We start from the raw sequence: 19,390 nt of genomic DNA on the forward strand, positions 1-19,390 counted from the left end.
CAAGAGATGCCTGGAAGAAGCTGCCTCTCCAGTACCCATGACCCCTGTTTATGGGTACATTCTGTGCTGAGCTTGGGGTGACAGACTAGGATGTTATGTGGGTCCTGCCTTGGAGGTGGCTGCTGTGGAGCACTGTAAAGTGCTGCCATGGACATACTGGCAGATTTCCCTGCCTTCAGGAAGGGTGATACTTATTCTTAAGCTTGAGGGTTTTGTTGACATTTTCCCCTTGAAACAACAAATAAAAATAAAAATCTCCAGAAAATAACCTCAATCATTGAGATTGCTGGGGAGACCAAGGCAGAAGGAATCACACACATGAATAGATGGAAGGCAGTGGATTTAAGAGAGTCCATAACGACTACCCTCTTTCTCTCCTAAGCCAGAGGGAATTGAGAGAGGGGTACAACAGTTAGGCTGATGGAAATTAAAGTCAGCTTTATTTCTGAAATACTAATGAGAGAGCAGAGCTTAGATATAAAAAAAATCATGAGCTTCCTTGCTGAGCCCTGTGTGCTCAGAGCTTTCTCCCTCACCCATCTGTCAGGGTGCAGAGTGGCCAGGAGTGTCCAACTGGTAGATATTCATCGCCATGGAAGCACGACAGATACATGACCCGTGTGTCCCCCACAGCACCAGACACACTAAAATGGAGCAAAGCAGCATGAAGTGTGGGTCTGTCTGGATGAGGGGGTGAGTGTGCAGTGACTGGTTGATGAAGGCATTGTGTGATACAATAAAGACTCAGCCCTGTTTTGCAAACTCAGATTTGCATTTTAAAGAGGGTGTTTTTTTTACTCAGATTTACATTTTAGAGAGTTTTTTTGTGTGTGTTCTTTTGTTTTTGTTTTGTTTTGTTTTTAAGACAGAGTCTTGCTCTGTTGTCCAGGCTAGAGTGCAATGGCATGATCTCAGCTCACTGCAATCTCTGCCTCTCAGGTTCAAGCGATTCTCCTGTCTCAGCCTCCTGAGTAGTTAAGATTACAGGCGTGCACCACCACGCCCAGCTAATCTTTGTATTTTGAGTAGGGACGGGGTTTCACCATGTTGGCTAGGCTGGTCCAAACTCCTGGCCTCATGTGATCCTCTCACCTCGGCCTCCCAAAGTGCTTGGATTACAGGTGTGAGCCACCACACCTGGCCTAGAGAGGTAGTTTTTGAACAGACTTAGGGCAGGAGGTGATGAGCCGGAAGAGTAGGTAACCAGTTGGAAGACCAATAGAATGAACCAGGAAAGCAATAACATGGCCTGGGCTGGACCCTAACAGTGATAATTGAGAATATGAGTCACACAGAAGAATAGGGAAGTCGGAAGACCAGTAGGTAATTGCTTGAATGAGGGACATGGAGAGGTTAGTGCTTCTTAGACCTCTGGTTTGGGTACTGGATAGCTGAGCACCTTCAACTCCGCAGGTGTTCTTTGCTGTCACCTGGGCAGTTTGATCTGTAGGAGTGTGTGTGTGTGTGTGTGTGTGTGTGTGTGTGTGTGTGTGTAACGACAGTTTCTTTCTCAGTAGAGCTGCTAAATGAAGCATTCCTTTGTTTTATCTTGGGATGTGTGTGACAGGTACTCCAGAGGAAAGAGGAATCCGGAAATGGAAGAAGGGGGTGGGCAAAGGGAACAAATCACTCGACGGCATGGAGTCGTACAATTTGCCATTTGGCATGAACATTATAAAAAAATACAGATGCTTCAGCTACTTACCCATCAGTCCAACCTTCGTGGGCTACACATGGAAAGGCCTCAGGAAGAGCGACAACAGCCGGAGTTCAGACGAAGACTCCCAGGCCACGGGATAGCCTTTGCTGTGCCCTGTGGCCCGGCCGCAGTGAGGCATGTATCTGTAGTTCCTTGCTGGGTAACAAGAAGTAAAATACGTTTGTGTATCTACATTTACATTCTGCGCCCCAGAGCTAAGACAGACTGTGAATCACTTTTCTTCTGCGGGGGTGATGGTGCCTGATACGGTGTCTCGCCTATCTCCTTATTTAAGCCCTTGACCCCTTGCCCTTTGAGAGTGTCCACTGCTGGCCGTGGTCACTAAGTTTGAAGTTCCAGTCCTCCCTTGGGAGTGGGCATTTAAAATCCGCAGCAATTCCTTGCTTCAGTTCTCTTCCACCGCCCAGGGCTGGCTTTCCTGTAAGCCACCTCCAGGGTCCAGGGGCTTTCTCTCTCTCTCTCCAAAGCCCCTGGACCTGCTTCCTTGTCATTTGACCCTTGTCTGTGCCCGCAGAGACCTCCTCTGACCAAGGGGCACCAGTATCCTCGTGCTGTCACGACTGATTGGCCCAGCATGATTCTGTTGTCGCTGATCTCCTGGAGGAGGAGGCTGCTGACCTGAAAACAGTGGCGTGGCTGCCTTGTGCCCAGGTCGGGCCATGGGTAAGCCCTGCACAGATGTTGAATGAACATCTGTTTGGGGCATTGGAGGGAAAAGGAAAGGACTCTGAAGCCAGTATCTGATTTTCGGCTGCACCTTCTCTTGGCCACCCTGGCCCTGACCAGGCCAGCACGTGCACACTGGCCTCTTTTCACTTCCCCAGTGGCCGAGACACCCTCTCTGGCATTTATCACTGTTGGCCGGTGTGATGAGTGTAGAGTGCCCCCCAGGGCACCAGTCACACAAGCTGATGGGCGTCTTGGCTCTGCCGTCATGTGGATGTTATTGTCGTGCGCGTCTATAATTACAAGGTTTTATTCCTATGTAATGTTACTGACTATAGCAGATTTTGGAAATCAGTGTTTTCCATGTGACCCTTTTTCCTTGCATCTCTATTCCTTGTCCCCCACCCCACTCTTCCACGCATCAAGAAAAGAACCAGCATTTGTAAAGCTGTGGATGCCATCAGGGAAGCTTGTTGTGATGGCTTTTGAAGGCCAGTAACCATTGTTGTGGTTGTGTTTTGTATTGCTTGATACCATGAAAGTGTAAATACTGTAATGCCTAATCTATTTATCAAAACTGACTACTGGACCAGAGCCCAGAAACCATGGGTCAAGTTACACGTGAATTTGTTTTGTGAAGAAGGGAGGCCGGGGCAGGTAACATGCAGAGCCGCCACGTGGAACAGTCTGTCAGCCAGCTGGTCCCACTTTCCAGGGCTTCTGTTGAAAGTCGCTTTTGGCAATCGTGGCTTAAGGAGACTTCCTGTGGGTTGCCATGTTGCACGTTCATTAGATCGTGATTTTACAGGTGAGGGTGGTGGCCAAAGGTGATGATAAAAGCAGCCAACAGGCTCCGTCTCACTTAAGAGAGTTCTAATTAATAACACTAAATCCTTCCTGAGAAATGACTCCTGTTGGTTTGAAGTTTTTCAGAGAAGGAAAAAGCCTGAGATATGAAGCAGTACCCCTGCTTCATGAGGTGGCTGCATCTTCAGTGGCCGTTGGCCTGGTCGAGCTTTGGTCCGCTGCTTAGGTGCCTGTCTCCTGTCTCCAGCGGCAGAGCATGGTTCTTGGCAGCCTGGTGTCCACACGGTGCATTCCTGTCCCCCTCGGCCCCAGGCTGGCTCAGCTTTCCAGTGCTGCGGCGCTGTCTTTGCAGCATTGCCATGTCACTGTAGCCCCCTTCACTCCTGGAAGTTGGGGGCTTCAAGGTTTATTCTGGCAAGAACACCTTGGAGCCACTGCATTATTTTGCCAAAACCTTACTGCAGATTAAGTAAAGAACTTAGATGCTAAATTACATCTAATTTTGTATGTTTTTTTTAATGTGTCTTTGATGCATACATTAGAAGCACACTGGCTCTTGGTTTCCATCCCCCTTGCCTTGGGACGCCCTTGAGGCTGGCAGCCCTCCTGCACTGAGTTGCTCTCAGTTCCTTCTGTTTGGATTTTGCTCAACATCTCCAGTTTCTCTGCTCCGAACAATGGGGTAAAGTGCTAAACATCCCAGAGATTTGCAATCTTCTAGCTCTCCAGGTGAGCAGAAAGACCACATATCTAAATAAAAGCCTGAAAGTCATTGGTGATGCAGGGGCACCTTCTCTTCAGCTTGACTGGGCGTCTTCCACTGTATAACACTCAAGGTGTGTGCTCTAGCCATCCAGAAACCCACTCCCTTCTGAAGCCCCTCCTTGGGCCGGGTTTTATCAGGAGGCTTCAACTCCGCTAATGTGTGGGGTGCCCTCTGTGGGTCTTCACACGGGGAAGGAAGCCCTACACTTTCAACTCCTGTTGGAATGAGAGTTTCCTGTTCTTCTTATTCCACTGGGGCCAACCCGATATTCTGTCTGAGGAGGGTTAAGGGGATAGGAGGTAGGGAGCAAAGAGGGCAGCCTGACTAGATGCCCCTGCTGAATCTGGTACTTTGTACACAGCCTTGAGTGATTGGAGTCCCCTAATGACTAATAAACTCAAACATGTAACACACACACACACACACACACACACACACACACACACACCATTTTAGGAAGTGGTTCTCCTGCTAGAAAATATGCTACAGAATGAAAGTTTGTAATTGAAAGAAAAAGAACGTATTCATCTGCTTCTTGGGTTTAAGCACACACCTGAAGGGGAGATATTGGGGGACATGGTGGCCACCTGCAGTCTGTGTCATGACACTTCCATTCACATCATTGGCCTGCATTGCTGGGGCTATGAACCACCACCCCATACTTTGTTTTGCCTGTAGAGTGTTCTAAAATATTTTGGTTGTGAATGTTCTTGCAGGCCAGTTAGTCTCCAGTTTCCACAGAGACCACCTCCTCACCACCTTCCCAAGGTCACCTGCCTGGTCCCTAAAAGAAAGCATTTGTGTGGGTGATCCCAACATGAAACGCAGACAGTGTGAATACGGACAGGAGGTGATGCTGTATTCACAGTGGGGGATGGGGAGCCCCCACCCCTGCTTCACAGAATAATGGGAAGTGACTCTAGTCTTTGTAAGCAATTTCCATTCTCATTAGGTAGTTACATGTAGATTCACTGATACATTCACTTTCAGAATCTGTAAGAGGATTTCAAATGCTAACTTTTAGTTTCTTGGGACTGATCAAGGCAAGCCAGAATGAAGCATCATAGGTCCTGATGGTTTCCCGTTTTCATGGTAACAAATTCACACACAGGTTTTGCTTTATACTGTAGAATACTGATTTTCATGATGACAACTTGGTTTATGCATGAATATTGCAGTATTTCCATATAGCAAAATAACATTTCTACCCAGGATAATAGTCACAGTTTTCCAGGGAGGGAATGATATAATTTTCATGACAATGTCATGTGATGATAGAATTTCTCCATTGATGAATCTCTAGTATGTGTGTATACTTTATTTCCCATACGTATTTTTTATGACCATGAGCTAAGTTGTTATTTCTTTCATTCATGTCCCTGCTGAAATACTGGTACTAGCAACTTAAAGTTGGCAAGTCTCATCTTCAGTAATACAGATGCCATGGGAGTGGCCAGGCCAGATTGAAGGTGAATATGGAGCGATAGCAGAAGCCTCATTCCAGAACCCATCTGGCCAGAGAAGAAGTAGCATCCTGGGGTGGCCATGCATGGGGCGTACACTCGCTACAGGCACAGGCCTGGCATGGCTGTCACTGGACGCCAGCTATGCACGCCCAGCCACACCTGCTGCACACCGCGTTCGTGTGCGGCTCCGGGCCTGAGCATTCACAAAGCTCGCTTCTCCAGGGAGCCTCCCCTTGGCTTTAGAAAAGAGCCCAGGGACTTATGTGCTGCCTGTTGTACGCTGTCCCCTCATTACTTTTTTAGACACAGGGACTAGGACATCGACCACCCTCTGCCCCTCCTGCAGTCAGAACCTGAGTAGTGCAAGAAGGGCCACCCGATTTTGCCAGCGTTGGGGGTCTCTTTTCAGCAGCCTCACAGGCATTCCCATCCTTTCTGGTTGGTGTTGACTGTGTTTCAGCATCACTCTACCCTCCCACGTCCTTAGCATTGCTGTGCGTGTTTCCAGGCAGTTAGGACACCCTTCCCCATGTTGCCATCTTACTGACAGTTCAAATGACTCTCCTTTTCTGTTCGTTAGTAAGTCTTTATTTGACACCTTAATACATTTCTGACTGTTCTTAAAACAGTGGGGATGCCTATATTTTCCTTGAGTTTTTGTGACTGACTTTGGCTATGTATACCTTTCTGGGGTTTTGTTTATTTTTATTTTGCATACCGAGGGTATTTGGGGTGGGGTTGTTTTTTGAGATGTGTAATTCTTTTATGGAGTTTTTAAAAAGAATTTTCATATTGTTTTTCTAACATGGCTTCATTAAACGTTTAAGTATTTTAAAAATATGTAATATTTGGACCAGATGTTGTGAATAATAGTAGAGATAAAGCTATTTTATTCTGTATTTTTAAAACTGTTCCGTACAAATAAAAGCTCTCCTGGACACAGTTTTGCTCTTCACGTGCCTCCTTCTTGGGCTACTCTTTAAGAAAAGAGTCGTCCCTCAGAATCTGTGGGGGATTGGTTCCGGGACTTCCTCAGATACCAAAATCCAAGGCTACTCAAGTCCCTGATATAAAATGGCATAGTAAGTCAGGCACGGCGGCTCACCCCTGTAATCTCAGCACTCGAAAGGCTAAGGCGGGAGAATCGCTTGAGCCCAGGAGTTCGAGACCAGCCTTGGCAACATAGTGAGACCCCCTGTCTCTAAAAAGGCTTAGGCACACATGGTGGTGCACACTTGTGGTCCCAGCTACTTGGGACGCTGAGGTGGGAGGATTGCTTGAGCCCAGGAGCTCGAGGCTGCAGTGAGCCATGATCGTACCACTGTACCCCAGGCTGGATGACAAAGTGAGACTCTCAAAAAAATAAAATGGTATAGTGTTTGGATATAACCTATACATATCTTCCTGTATTCTTTAAATCATCTCTAGATGACTTATAATATCAAATACAATATAAAGGCTATGTAATAGTTGTTATACTGTATTGTTTCTATATTTACATTTTTATTGTGTTATTTTTTATTGCTTTTTTATTTTCAATCCTCGGTTGAATCCAAGGATACGGAAGCCTCAGGTACAGAAAGCCGATGGTAATTAATTAAAAGTCATCACCTAGGGGAGGAAATCAACTGATAAGAAATTCAATTCAACAAGTTCATGAGCATTATCATTGTCAGGTGCCTGGCAGACTGATCAGTGAAAGCTACAGGAAAGGGACAATCAGTCCTCGTTCCCAGAGAACCAGAGATGTGGGCAGGACTCTTGCGAGGATGTGGAAGGAGGAAGTAAAGTCTCAGAGGCCTCAAAAAGTTACAGAGTGCGCCCATGTTGGACTTTGGGAGTGAAATTCTGAGTCTGTTATTACAGTAACACATCTGGAGGTGGAAGACATTTTGGAAGTGGTGACCAGAGAGAGGGTCTCACCAGCCATGCCCACTTTGAGGCTGAGTATTCAGACAGGGCCAGGAAATGCTGAGTTGTTGGGGACTGAGAGCAGCTCCATTCCATCTGCAGTCTGGCTCCCTGGTGGGGCTTAATGATGAGTCCAGAGGTGATTAGATGTGTTTTTTCACTTAGAGCAAGCTTGTCCAACCCACAGGCCTCAGGCCACATGCTGCCCAGGATGGCTTTGAAAGCTGCCCAACACAAATTTGTAAACTTTCTTAAAACACTGAGATTTTTTGCGATTCCTTTTTTTTTTTTTTTTTCTTGAGACGGAGTTTTGCTCTTGCTGCCCAGGCTGGAGTGCAGTGGCACAATGTTGTCTCACTGCAACCTCTGTCTCCCGGGTTCAAGGGATTCTCCTGCCTCAGCCTCCCAAGTAGCTGGGATTACAGGCATGCACCACCATGCCTGGCTAATTTTTTATATTTAGTAGAGATGGGGTTTCACTATGTTGGTCAGGCTGGTTTCACACTCCTGACCTCAGGTGATCCACCTGCCTCGCTCAGCCTCCCAAGGTGCTGGCATTACAGGCGTGAGCCACCATGCCTGGCCGATTTTTTGTTTTGGCTCATCAGCTGATGTTAGTGTATTTCATGTGAGGCCCAAGACAGTTATTCCAGTGTGGCCTAGGGAAGCCAAAAGATTGCACGACCCTGGTTTAGGGCAAACCTAGAACTACCCCATTCCCATCTCCACCCCTGGTTCTTCTCTGGCGCCTTGAGCTATGACTGACCGCTGCAGCCACTCCTGCAAGACCTGCAGCCAGCTGCCACCATTCCCAAAATCCTGACCTATGAACCGCTGCTGGCGAGTCCATCACAAGGGGGATTATTTTACCTGAAGTTAGGTACATGCAAAAGATTTTGTAAGGTATTTAAAAAATAAGGAGCACCCACATTTCCACCCCCGGCTCTGACCACAGCATATTAACAGTGCTTCAGACACCCTGCCCCCCTGAACCCTTCTACTGCATCTTCATTCTCATCAAGAGCTGCTACCCCTAAATTTTGAATGTATCCTTTCCTTTCCTTCACAATTTTGTCACATAACAGTACCCCCAAGTAATCTATTAAGCTTTGCATGGTTTTGAACATGATGTAAAAGGAATACGATATGTGTTGTCATGCTTTGTTCATGAGATACTTTTATGTTGATACATCTCTTTAATGTAGTGCATTTCATTTTCATTACTGGGTAGTAAAATTTAAGATGAACAAAGGCAACATTCTGAAAGCTTCCAAAGAGAATGAACAGAATCAAAACCTCAAGAACTCTGATCCAATCAGCATCGGATTTTTCAGCAACATTTTTTAAGAACTGAAGGAAAAGAACTTTGAACTTAGAATTTTATGTCTAGCCACCTGAATGCCCACATTTTAATATTTTGGGGTAAAATACTTAAAGAGAAACAAACCTAGGAAGTGCCGTAGGAGATAACTGAAGGGAAGGTGAGCAATAAATATATTGGTAAGCCTGATCACTGGAAATTAGACAGGACCACAGGAAAGAAAAAAATATTCATAATATCACAATGTAATTGGAGGCCCTATCACTATGGTGTTGGAAAGAGGACATATAGATGTGAGATCTAGAAACAGGCCCAAATGTACCAATAACTATAAATGAACCAAACTCATTAGTTAAATGATTGTCAGATTAAATGTCAAACCAAAATCCTCATATGTCCTGTTTATGACAGTGGTGTTCCAAAGTGTGGTCTGGGATTGTTAAAGACTGCCACAAGATATGTTCAGAAATGGAGTCTTAGCAACCTCATAAAAGTTTCTAAGCAATTTCACAGTCATTTTATGTAATACTAAAATACCTGGGCTTATTTTTTGCTTTTTTTTTTTTTTTTTTTTTTTTTGAGATAGGTTCTTACTCCACTGCGTAGGCTGGAGTGCAGTGGCACAGTCTCAGCTCACTGCAGCCTTGACCTGGGCTCTGGTGATCCTCTCACCTCAGTCTCCCTGGTAGCTGGGACTACAGGCACATGCCCCCATACCTGGCTTTTTTTTTTTTTTTTTTTTTTGGTAGAGATAGGGTTTCTCCATGTTGCACAGGCTGGTCTTGAACTCCTTAGCCCAAGTGATCTGCCCACTTCAGCCTCCCGAAGTGCTGAGATTAGAGACATGAGCAACCATGCCCAACGTTATCTTTAACTCCATAGTTTGTTTTTTAAAATATTTTACAAAAGTCTGTGATATGTCAGGAAAAGCAAAAAACAACTGATCTCTACAAAAAATTGAAAAATTATCTGGGCAGGGTGGTGCATGCTTGTGGTCCCAGCTATTTGGGAGGCTGAGGTGGGAGGATCACCTGAGTCTGGGAGGTTGAGGCTGCAGTGAGCTAAGATCCCGCCACTACAGTCCTGCCTGGGTGACAAAGCAAGACCCTGTCTTAAAAAAAAATTAAATAGAAACATACTTCCCATTGTGTTACAATTGCCTACTGCAGCGGTCCCCAGCCTTTTTGGCAACGGATCGGTTTCGTGGAAGACAATTTTTTCCATGGATTTGGGGGGTGAGGGGATGGACGGTTTCAGAATGAAACTGCTCCACCTCAGATCATCAGACATTAGTTAGATTCTCATAAGGAGCCACAGCCTAGATCCCTTGCATGCGCAGTTCACAATAGGGTTCACGCTCCTATGAGAATCTAATGTACTGCTGATCTGACGGGGCGGAGCTCAGGCAGTAATGCTCCTTCGCCTGCCACTCATCTCCTGTTATGTGGCCTAGTCCTAACAGGCCATGGGCTGGTACCAGTCTGCGGCCCAGGGGTTGAGGACCCCTGGCCTGCGATTTTCAGTACAGTAACATGCTGTGTAGGTCTGTAGCCTAGGTGTGTAATAGGCTATATTATCTAAGTTTGTGTGAGAACACTCTATGATGTTCACTCAACAAAATCGTCTAACAACACATTTCTCAAAACATATCCCTGTTGTTAGTCAACACATGCCCGTATTTGCTGATACAGGTTGAGTATCCCTAATCCAAAAATTCAAAACCTGAAATGCTCCAAAGTCTGAAACATTTTGAGCACTGATGACATGCTCAAAGCGTGAGCATGAGAGACCATTGAGACCAAGCATATCAGATTTGGGATTTCAGATTTTCAGATTAGGGATGCTCAACCAGTAAGTACAATGCAAATATTCCAAAATCTGAAAAAAATCCAGTAAAACATCTCTGGTCCCACACATTTTAAATAAAGGATATTCAATCTGTATCACAAGAAGTGGGAAATCCTCTGTACTTCTCTGAAACTGATATGAAAACTTGTACTTCCTCAGATTGTGCTTGACATTAAAATAACATTTGCAGCCAAATATATCTCAGTATAAATATGAGAGTGTTGAAGCCACCTCATATGTATTGCTACCTTTTGTCCAGGATGGGAAAGGTTTTGCCTAACAAATGACATGGCTTAGTAGACAAAGTCTTCCAGAACCTTCCATCCTTGGGGAAAAAAACAGATTTGGAACCACAGGTTCAGACTGGAGGAATGACTCAGATGGTGGGATTTACCCATCTGCCTCTGAGCTGTACCCAGCAGTCTACAATGACCACCCCCACACCTCCCCCAACCTACACACACACTAGGGCAGCCCTTGCGTTAACTGGACCAATGTTGTCTCCAGACACGTCCCCCAGCAAAACGACAAGACTTCCTCCATTGCCGCTCCAACCTTCCAACCCCTTTGAGGCACTGTGAGCCTCAAAATCCCAATTTGTATCACTTACACATAGAAGCATACTACACTGCCACTTGCTTTTTTCACCTGGCAATATAGTGTGGGCATTTCTACCAATGGGAAGATACAGATCTAATATTTTATGCATCAATATACAATTTAACACAACCAAGATCTTACGCACATGGATTCCTTTTTAGTACAGCTTGTTTTTCATCTCTTCTGTTTGCTTCTCCTCTGCCATCCCGCTCTCCTTCTGCCCATCCTCCTGCCTTGCTCCATGTGAGCAATAGGCTTGGTATCATTCACACATTTCTCCATGATCACAGCCATGTCAACATCCCGCTAGCTAGCTATTCTACATGTACGCACACATATACACCACACACATCTATATTCCTTCATGTTTTGTCATTGTTTGCCCTCATACACACTTTTCTGCATCTTGCATTGTTTACTGAGCAATATCTTGTGGAAATCCCTACAATTTAGCTGGTATTACTCTAATTAATTTTCCTGATGATTTCACAATATTCTTTGCTGTGGATTCACCATAGCTTATTCAAAGTTGAGAGAGATTCATATTCCTAGTTTTTAGCCATCACATATAGCTATAACAAACATTGTTTTATCCAGGTTTAAACAAATGATAAAATACATTCCCAGGAGTAGTATTGCTGGGCTAAATAGTATGGGTATTTCTACTTTTTTTTTTTTTTTGATGGAATCTTGCTCTGTCACCCAGGCTGGAGTACAATGGCACAATCTCAGCTCACTGCAACCTCCGTCTCCCAGGCTCAAGTGATTCTCCTGCCTCAGTCTCCCAAGTAGCTGGGATTACAGGTACAAGCCACCATGCCCAGCTAATTTTTGTATTTTTAATAGAGATGGGGTTTCACCATATTGGTCAGGCTGGTCTTGAACTCCTGACCTCAGGTGATCCACCCGCCTCGGCCTCCCAAAGTGCTGGGATTATAGGCGTGAGCCACCACGCCGGGCTGGGTATTTTAAATTTTAAGGGATGTTGTGACTAGATTGCTTTCCAAAAAACTATAATAATTTACATTTCCACCAGAAAGTATGAAAGTACCTTACCTGATTCCTCACTCCTTCATCTCTGTCAATAATGCTGTTATCTTTTAAATTTTGTCAGTCTAATAAATATAACATATTCATGGCACCTTATGTGGTATCTCCTTGAAGTTGTGTTTCCTTGATCGCTAATGTGTTCAAGTAGTTCTTTTCTATTTCTCAGCCATTTCACTTTGCCCTTCTATGGATTTTCTATTCATATTCTTTACCATTTTTCTTTTTTTTCCTTCAACTTTGATTCTAAGTTCATGGGTACATGTGCAGGATGTGCAGACTTGTTACATAGGTAACAATGTGCCATGGTGGTTTGCTGCACAGGTCATCTGCCATTTGTCTTTTAGATTATCTTTTCTTTTGTAAGAGTCATTTGTGTATTATGGGTATTTAGCTCTTAATCTGTATTGCAAATATTTATTTCCCAAATTTATTTGTCTATTGCTGTTTCTTGGCAAGAAATAATTAAAGAAAAGTCAACACACAAATAAATTTGGGAAAAAATATTTGCAATACAGATACAGATTTGAATATCCATAATACATGAAAAACTTTTATAAATGCTTAGTTAACTATCTGGATCCGCAGAGCAAGTGGGTCTCCTGTTTTGGTTTAGATAATTTCTCCATCCCTAGATTTTATGTGTAGTCCGATACTTCATTCTTGATTTTTATCATTTAATATTTTACATTTAAGTGTTTTATGCTTCTGGAATTTACACTCGTGATTGGTTGTTCCACTAATCTATATATCTGTCTCTGTTACAATAAGGCAAATCCATACTGAATCTTGGCAAATAGTCCTCAATCTCCCAGGCTCAGGTGATCCTCCCACTTCAGCATCCCTGTTACTGGGCCGACAGGCGTGCACCACCACATCCGGCTAATTTTTGCATCTTTTGTAAAGATGGGGTTTCACCATATTGCCCAGGCTGGTGTCAAACTCCTGGGCTCAAGCAATCTGCCCGCCTCCCAAAGTGCTAGGATTACAGGCGTGAGCCATCATGTGTGGCATAACTCCTAAATTTTGCAGAGATAAGGTAATGCTCTTCATTTGAGCTGATTATTTGAATTTCTCTTGTATTCTGTCTTCTATCTATAAATTCTTACTGTGTGCTTATACTATGTAATTTTATACAGAGTATTATTCTGTTAGATTTCACTGTGTTTTGAAAGGTCCATTGCTCACCACTGTTTCCTCTTTTCTTTACTCTGTCTCAACTTGATATCTCTGTTTTGAGTCATTTGGGTATTTTCCCCTCCCCCTCCCCTCCTCCCCTCCCTTCCCCTCCCCCTCCCCCTCCCCTCCTCCCCTCCTTCCTCTCCCCTCCTCCCCTCCTCTCTCTCCACCTCCCCTCCCCCTCCCCTCCTTCCCTCCCTCCCTCCCTCCCTTCCTTCCTTCCTTCCTTCCTTCCTTCCTTCCTTCCTTCCTTCCTCCTTCCTTCCTTCCTTCCTTCCTTCCTTCCTTCCTTCCTTCCTTCCCTCCTTCCTTCCTTTTCTTCCTTCCTTCCTTTTCTTGAGACAGGTCTTGCTCTGTCACCCAGGCTGGAGTGCAGGTGCATGATCACAGCTCACTGCGGTCTTGAACTCCCAGGTTCAAGGGATCCTCCTACCTTAGCCTCCCAAATGGCTGGGACTACCGGCATATACCACCACACCCAACTAATTTTCATATTAATATGTTGTATAGAGATGAGGTTTTGCCATGCTCCCCAGGCTGGTCTTGAAGTCCTGTTCCTAGGCAATCCACCCGCCTTTGCATCCCAAAGTGCTGGGATTATAGGCATGAGCCACCACGTCCAACCTGAGTCATTTGTTTTCAGACAGAGTTCTTTACTGAGCTGTTTCATTCTAAGGTACAGTACATTTTGATGTTTCTCATGTCCATAACTTTTTTACTCTGACATGTCAGTGATATCTTAGTCTAGAAAGATTAAGTCTAACTAAGAAAAGATTCTTAGTTTGCTGTTTTATTTTTTATTTTTTAAAATCAGTACTTGTTATTCCACTGTCTGTTAGCTTCCTGTGTTGGCCATCCTTTCCTTTAATTCATCAACCAAATATTTTCATTTAAAAGTTACATTTGTGGCCGGGCGCGGTGGCTCAAGCCTGTAATCCCAGCACTTTGGGAGGCCGAGACGGGCGGATCACGAGGTCAGGAGATCGAGACCATCCTGGCGAACACGGTGAAACCCCGTCTCTACTAAAAATACAAAAAATAGGCCGGCGAGGTGGCGGGCGCCTGTAGTCCCAGCTACTCGGGAGGCTGAGGCAGGAGAATGGCGTAAACCCGGGAGGCGGAGCTTGCAGTGAGCTGAGATCCGGCCACTGCACTCCAGCCTGGGCGACAGAGCAAGACTCCGTCTCAAAAAAAAAAAAAAAAAAAAGTTACATTTGTATGCGGGATCCTGTGCCATAAAAAAATTACATTTTGATAATTGTGCTTAAAGAATTCTCTTTAAAAGGTTGGGCACAGGCTGGGCGCGGTGCCTCACGCCTGTAATCCCAGCACTTTGGGAGGCGAAATGGGTGGATCACAAGGTCAGGAGATGGAGACCATCCTGGCTAACATGGTGAAACCCTGTCTCTACTAAAAATACAAAAAATTAGCCAGACGTGGTGGTGGGTGCCTGTAGTCCCAGCTACTCAGGAGGCTGAGGCAGGAGAATGGCATGAGTCTGGGAGGCGGAGCTTGCAGTGAGCCGAGATCTCGCCACTGCTGGCAACGGAGCGAGACTCCCTCTCAAAAAAAAAAAAAAAAGGCTGGGCACAGTGGCTCATGCCTGTAATCCTAGCACTTTGGGAGGCCAAGGCGGGCAGATCACTTGAGGTCAGGAGTTCAAGACTAGCTTGGCCAACATGGCGAAACCCCGTCTCTACTAAAAATACAAAAATTAGCCAGGCATGGTAATCCCAGCTACTTGGGAGGCTGAGGCAGGATAATTGCTTGAACCTGGGAGGTGGAAGTTGCAGTGAATCGAGATCATGCCACTGCACTCTAGCCTGGGTGACAGAGGCAGACTCGGTCTCAAAAAAAAAAAAAAAAAAAGATCGATAGATAAAGCATATGTCAAACTATAGTTAGAGGAGAGCACATACATGCATATTTTTAAGAGACGTGCATTGAAATATGTAGGGGTGATATGACATGGTGTCCGAAATGTGCTTTAAAATACATAGTTGAACGAAGCTACAGTAATCAAAACAGTGTGGTGCTGTCATAGAGACAGATAGACCAATGTTATAGAATAGAGAGCCCCGAAATAAACCCTCACACATATGGTCAAATGATTGTTTTTGTTTTTGTTTCCCGAGATGGAGTCTTGCTCTGTCGCCCAGGCTGGAGTGCAGTGGCATGATCTTGACTCACTGCAACCTCTGCCTCCCAGGTTCAAGCTATTCTCCTGCCTCAGCCTCCCAAGTAGTTGGGATTACAGGCACCCACCACCACGCCCAGCTAATTTTTGTATTTTTAGTAGAGATGGGGTTTCCCCATGCTGGCCAGGCTGGGCTCGAACTCCTGACCTCAAGGTGATCCACCCGCCTCAGTCTCCAAAGTGCTGGGATTACAGGCGTGAATCACCATGCCAGGCCAGTCAAATGGTTTTTATTTTGAACATTTATTAGGAGAAAAGACCATCTTTTCATCAAATGATGCTGAAAAACTAGATATCCATATGCAAAATAATAAGTTGAACCCTTAGCAAACACCATATACAAAATTAATTCATTATGGACCAAAGAACTACATGTAAGATCTGAAACTATAAAACTTGTAAAAGAAAGCATAGGGCAAAATCTTCATGACAAAATTGGGCTATATAAAAAAATTTTAAATTGTGCATCAAAAGATAATATCATCAGAGTAAACAGCCAAACCACAGAATGGGAGAAAATATTTGTAAATCATATATCTGATAAGGGATTACTATCCAGAACATTTAGAAAACCCCTAATAACTCAACAACAACAAAAACAACGCAATTCAAAAATGAGCAAAGGACTTGAATAGACATTTCTTCAAAGAATACAATACAATATACAATTGGCCAATAAACAATGAAAAGATGTCCAATCCCAGTAATCACTGGGGAACTACAAATCAAAACAATAATGAGATGTCATTTTATGTGCATTAGGATGGCTACTGTCAAAAAAATGGAAAATATTAATAATAAATGTTGGCGAGGATGTAGAGACATTGGAATCCTTGTGCTCGGTTGGTGAGAATGTAAAATGTTATATCACTATGAAAAACAGTATGGTGGTTCCTCAAAAAAATAGTGATAGAATTAGCATATGATTTGGGAGGCTGAGGCAGGTGAATCACAAGGTCAGGTGTTCGAGACCAGCCTGGCCAACATGGTGAAACCACGTCTCTACTAAAAATACAAAAATTAGCCGGACGTGGTGGCGGGCACCTGTAATCCCAACTACTCAGGAGGCTGAGACAGCAGTATCACTTGAACCCGGGAGGAGGGGGTTGCAGTGAGCTGAGATCGCGCCACTGCACTCCAGCCCGGTGACAGGGCAAGACTGTCTCAAAAAAAAAAAAAAAAAAAAAACTATATGATTCAGCAATCACATTTCTGGGTACATACCCAAAAGAGCTGAAAGCAGGGTCCCAAAGATATTTGTGCACTGATGTTTACAACAGCATTATTCACAAGTTAAAAAAAAATGGAAGCAACCTACATGTTCATGGGTTGAATGAATAAGCAAATCCATTCAACCTATGGATGAATGGATAAGCGAATTGTTGTATAAATATACAATGGATAACAACTCAACCTTAAAAAGAGAGGAAATTCTGACCTATAGTACATTTATCTGCGTTGTACCTTGAGGACATTATGCTAAGTGAAATAAGCCAGTCGCGAAAAGACAAATATATAATTCCAATTATATAAGGTACTTAGAGTAGTCAAAATCATAGAAAGTAGAATGGTGGTTGCTAGGGGATGGGAGCAAGGGGGAGATGGAGAGTTACTGTTTTTTTGTTATCGTTGTTTTTGTTTTGTTTTGTTTTGTTTTTTGAGATGGAGTCTTGCTCTGTCTCCCAGGCTGGAGTGCGGTGGTGCAATCTCGGCTCACTGCAACCTCTGCCTCCCAGGTTCAAGTGATTCTCCTGCCTCAGCCTCCCAAGTAGCTGGGATTACAGGCACCCGCCAGCATGCCCAGCTAATTTTTGTATTTTTAGTAGAGACGGGGTTTCACTGTGTTGGCCAGGCTGGTCTCGAACTCCTGACCTTGTGATCTGCCCACCTTGACCTCCCAAAGTGCTGGGATTACAAGCGTGAGCCACCGCGCCCTGCCAAGAGTTATTGTTTAATGGGGACAGAGTTTCAGTTTTACAATATGAAAGAGTTCTAGAAATGGATAGTGATGACAGCATTATGAATGTATTTCATACCACTGAACTATCAACTTAAAAATGGTTAAGATGGAAAATTTATACGCATTTTATCACAGTTTTAAAGGTTAATGGGAAAAAATACTTAGAGAAGACAAGAAATTGATGAAGCATGTGTGGCAAAATCTTTATGGCTGTTAAATCTGGCTGATGGCATATGGAGGTCTATTATGTTTTACTGTGTGTATGTAAATATTCATGATAAAACTAAATTTTTTAGTTCCAGAAATTTTTTTTTTTTTTGGTGCTGTTCTCAACTCTTTCTAGAAACTCTTCTAATTTTTTGCTCATGCTGGGGTCTGACAGCTGACTGAGCAAAGTCAAGGAAGCGTAAAACAGCAGAGCTGGTGCAGGCAGCAACAAGTGCTTCAGCCTTGTTGGTGCATACAGTGTGAACCAGAGAGAAGTAAGTAATGAAAATGGAGCCTCCAGCAAGGGCTGGCTAATGGGCTGCCTTGTAGGCCGCAGCAGATGATGTTCTCTCCCTGTTCTCTATACCTCTGGCCCTGCATTCCCCTGTAGCTGCGAAGGAGGACAGTTTCCAGCACACTGACAGCTTCCTGCCTCAAGCATCTGTACATCTTGCTTTTCCTCTGCTTAAGATTTGGGTATCATGGGAATTTCCTCAACTGACGGCAGGTATATCCTGGAAGTGAGGGAGGCAGGAACTTAATCTCAACAATGCAAGGCGGGACTTAGTGGGAAAATGCCCCAGCCTTCTACCCTCTGATAGGATGATTCAGAGGAATGTTCCACACAGTATCTCAGAAGACCTACAGGATTGAGCTGCAGTTACCCACACAGGGGGATCCTGCTCATTATCGCACCACTGATGGGTCTTCCTCCCTCCACTGTTTCACTTCCCCACTCCCTTATTGGTGCTTCCTAGGATTACATCCCAAATAAACTATGTGCACCCAAATTCTTGTCTCAAGGTGTGGTGATTTCAAAATATATTCATAAATTATTTGACATTCCTCCCTTCAATAGATGGAGCTAATTTCCCTCCCCTTGAGTATGGGCAGATTTAGTGACTGCTTCTAAGGAATAGACTACAGTAGCTGTGATGTGTGTCTTCCAAGGCTGGGTCATAAAAGACTTTACAAATCTCCACCTTGTTCCTTTGAGTCATGCCATGGATACATGCAAGCATGCCTATCAAGGGACAGAACCACAGCCCTCTGACAATAGCCATGTGCCTGAGCCATCTTAGAAGTGGATTCACCGGCCCCAGTCAAGCCTTCAGATGATTGCAGCTCCAGTTGACATCCTGATGACAACCCAGTGAGAGCCCTTGAGCCTGAATCACTCAGCTGAGCTGCTCCCAAATCCATAACCCACAATAACTGTATGAGTGTTTATTATTGTTTTAAGCTGCAAACTTTTGCAGTAATTTGTTCTGTAGCAATAGATAATATGCAGGGGCTGCTGTTGGGTGAAGTCAAATTAAGACATCAGCCATTATGAACCTTCAGGACATAATCCTACAGGTGGGGGAAGTTACAAAAGGTTTTAAAGGGAAGCTCCCACCCCCAACTAGCAGACTCTACCTCGGGTCTTTTTCCTGTTCAGGCTGCCCACTCTCCCCATGGCCATGGTTCGTATTCTCATCCAAGGTAGCAGAAGCACAAATTTAATGTTTCAAAAATGAAACGTTTGTTTTATGATTGTTCTCTTGATGTTGAGAATTCATTAGAATTTTCCGTTGGTCTTCTCCAGCACAGGCATTTTGGTAGGGGGCTTCCAGTCCCACTCAGGATCTGTTGGGTACAGTTCCACTGCCACACCCCACCCACTAATTTCCTCCCCCTCACTCTAGGCACACC

General features: G+C 44.4%; 1 protein-coding gene across 12 annotated transcripts in view; it reads left to right on the top strand.

Annotated features, from left to right (window-relative positions):
• The window catches only part of SLC23A2 (solute carrier family 23 member 2), a 150,114-nt gene extending 143,747 nt beyond the window's left edge, over positions 1 to 6,367 (top strand). For 11 of the 12 annotated variants that reach the window (XM_033185712.1, XM_033185711.1, XM_033185713.1 and 8 more), the window contains one exon: positions 1,568 to 6,367. In XM_033185712.1, coding sequence (XP_033041603.1) covers positions 1,568 to 1,800 — 233 coding nt within the window. In that variant the 3' untranslated portion in view covers positions 1,801 to 6,367. The remainder of the gene's footprint in view (positions 1 to 1,567) is intronic. The other variant, XM_033185722.1, reaches the window with a different exon arrangement.
• Positions 6,368 to 19,390: the final 13,023 nt, after the last annotated feature.

This window comes from Trachypithecus francoisi, unplaced genomic scaffold (genome assembly GCF_009764315.1).
Source record: "Trachypithecus francoisi isolate TF-2019V2 unplaced genomic scaffold, Tfra_2.0 Lachesis_group21, whole genome shotgun sequence".
NCBI classification, from domain to species: Eukaryota; Metazoa; Chordata; class Mammalia; order Primates; family Cercopithecidae; genus Trachypithecus; species Trachypithecus francoisi.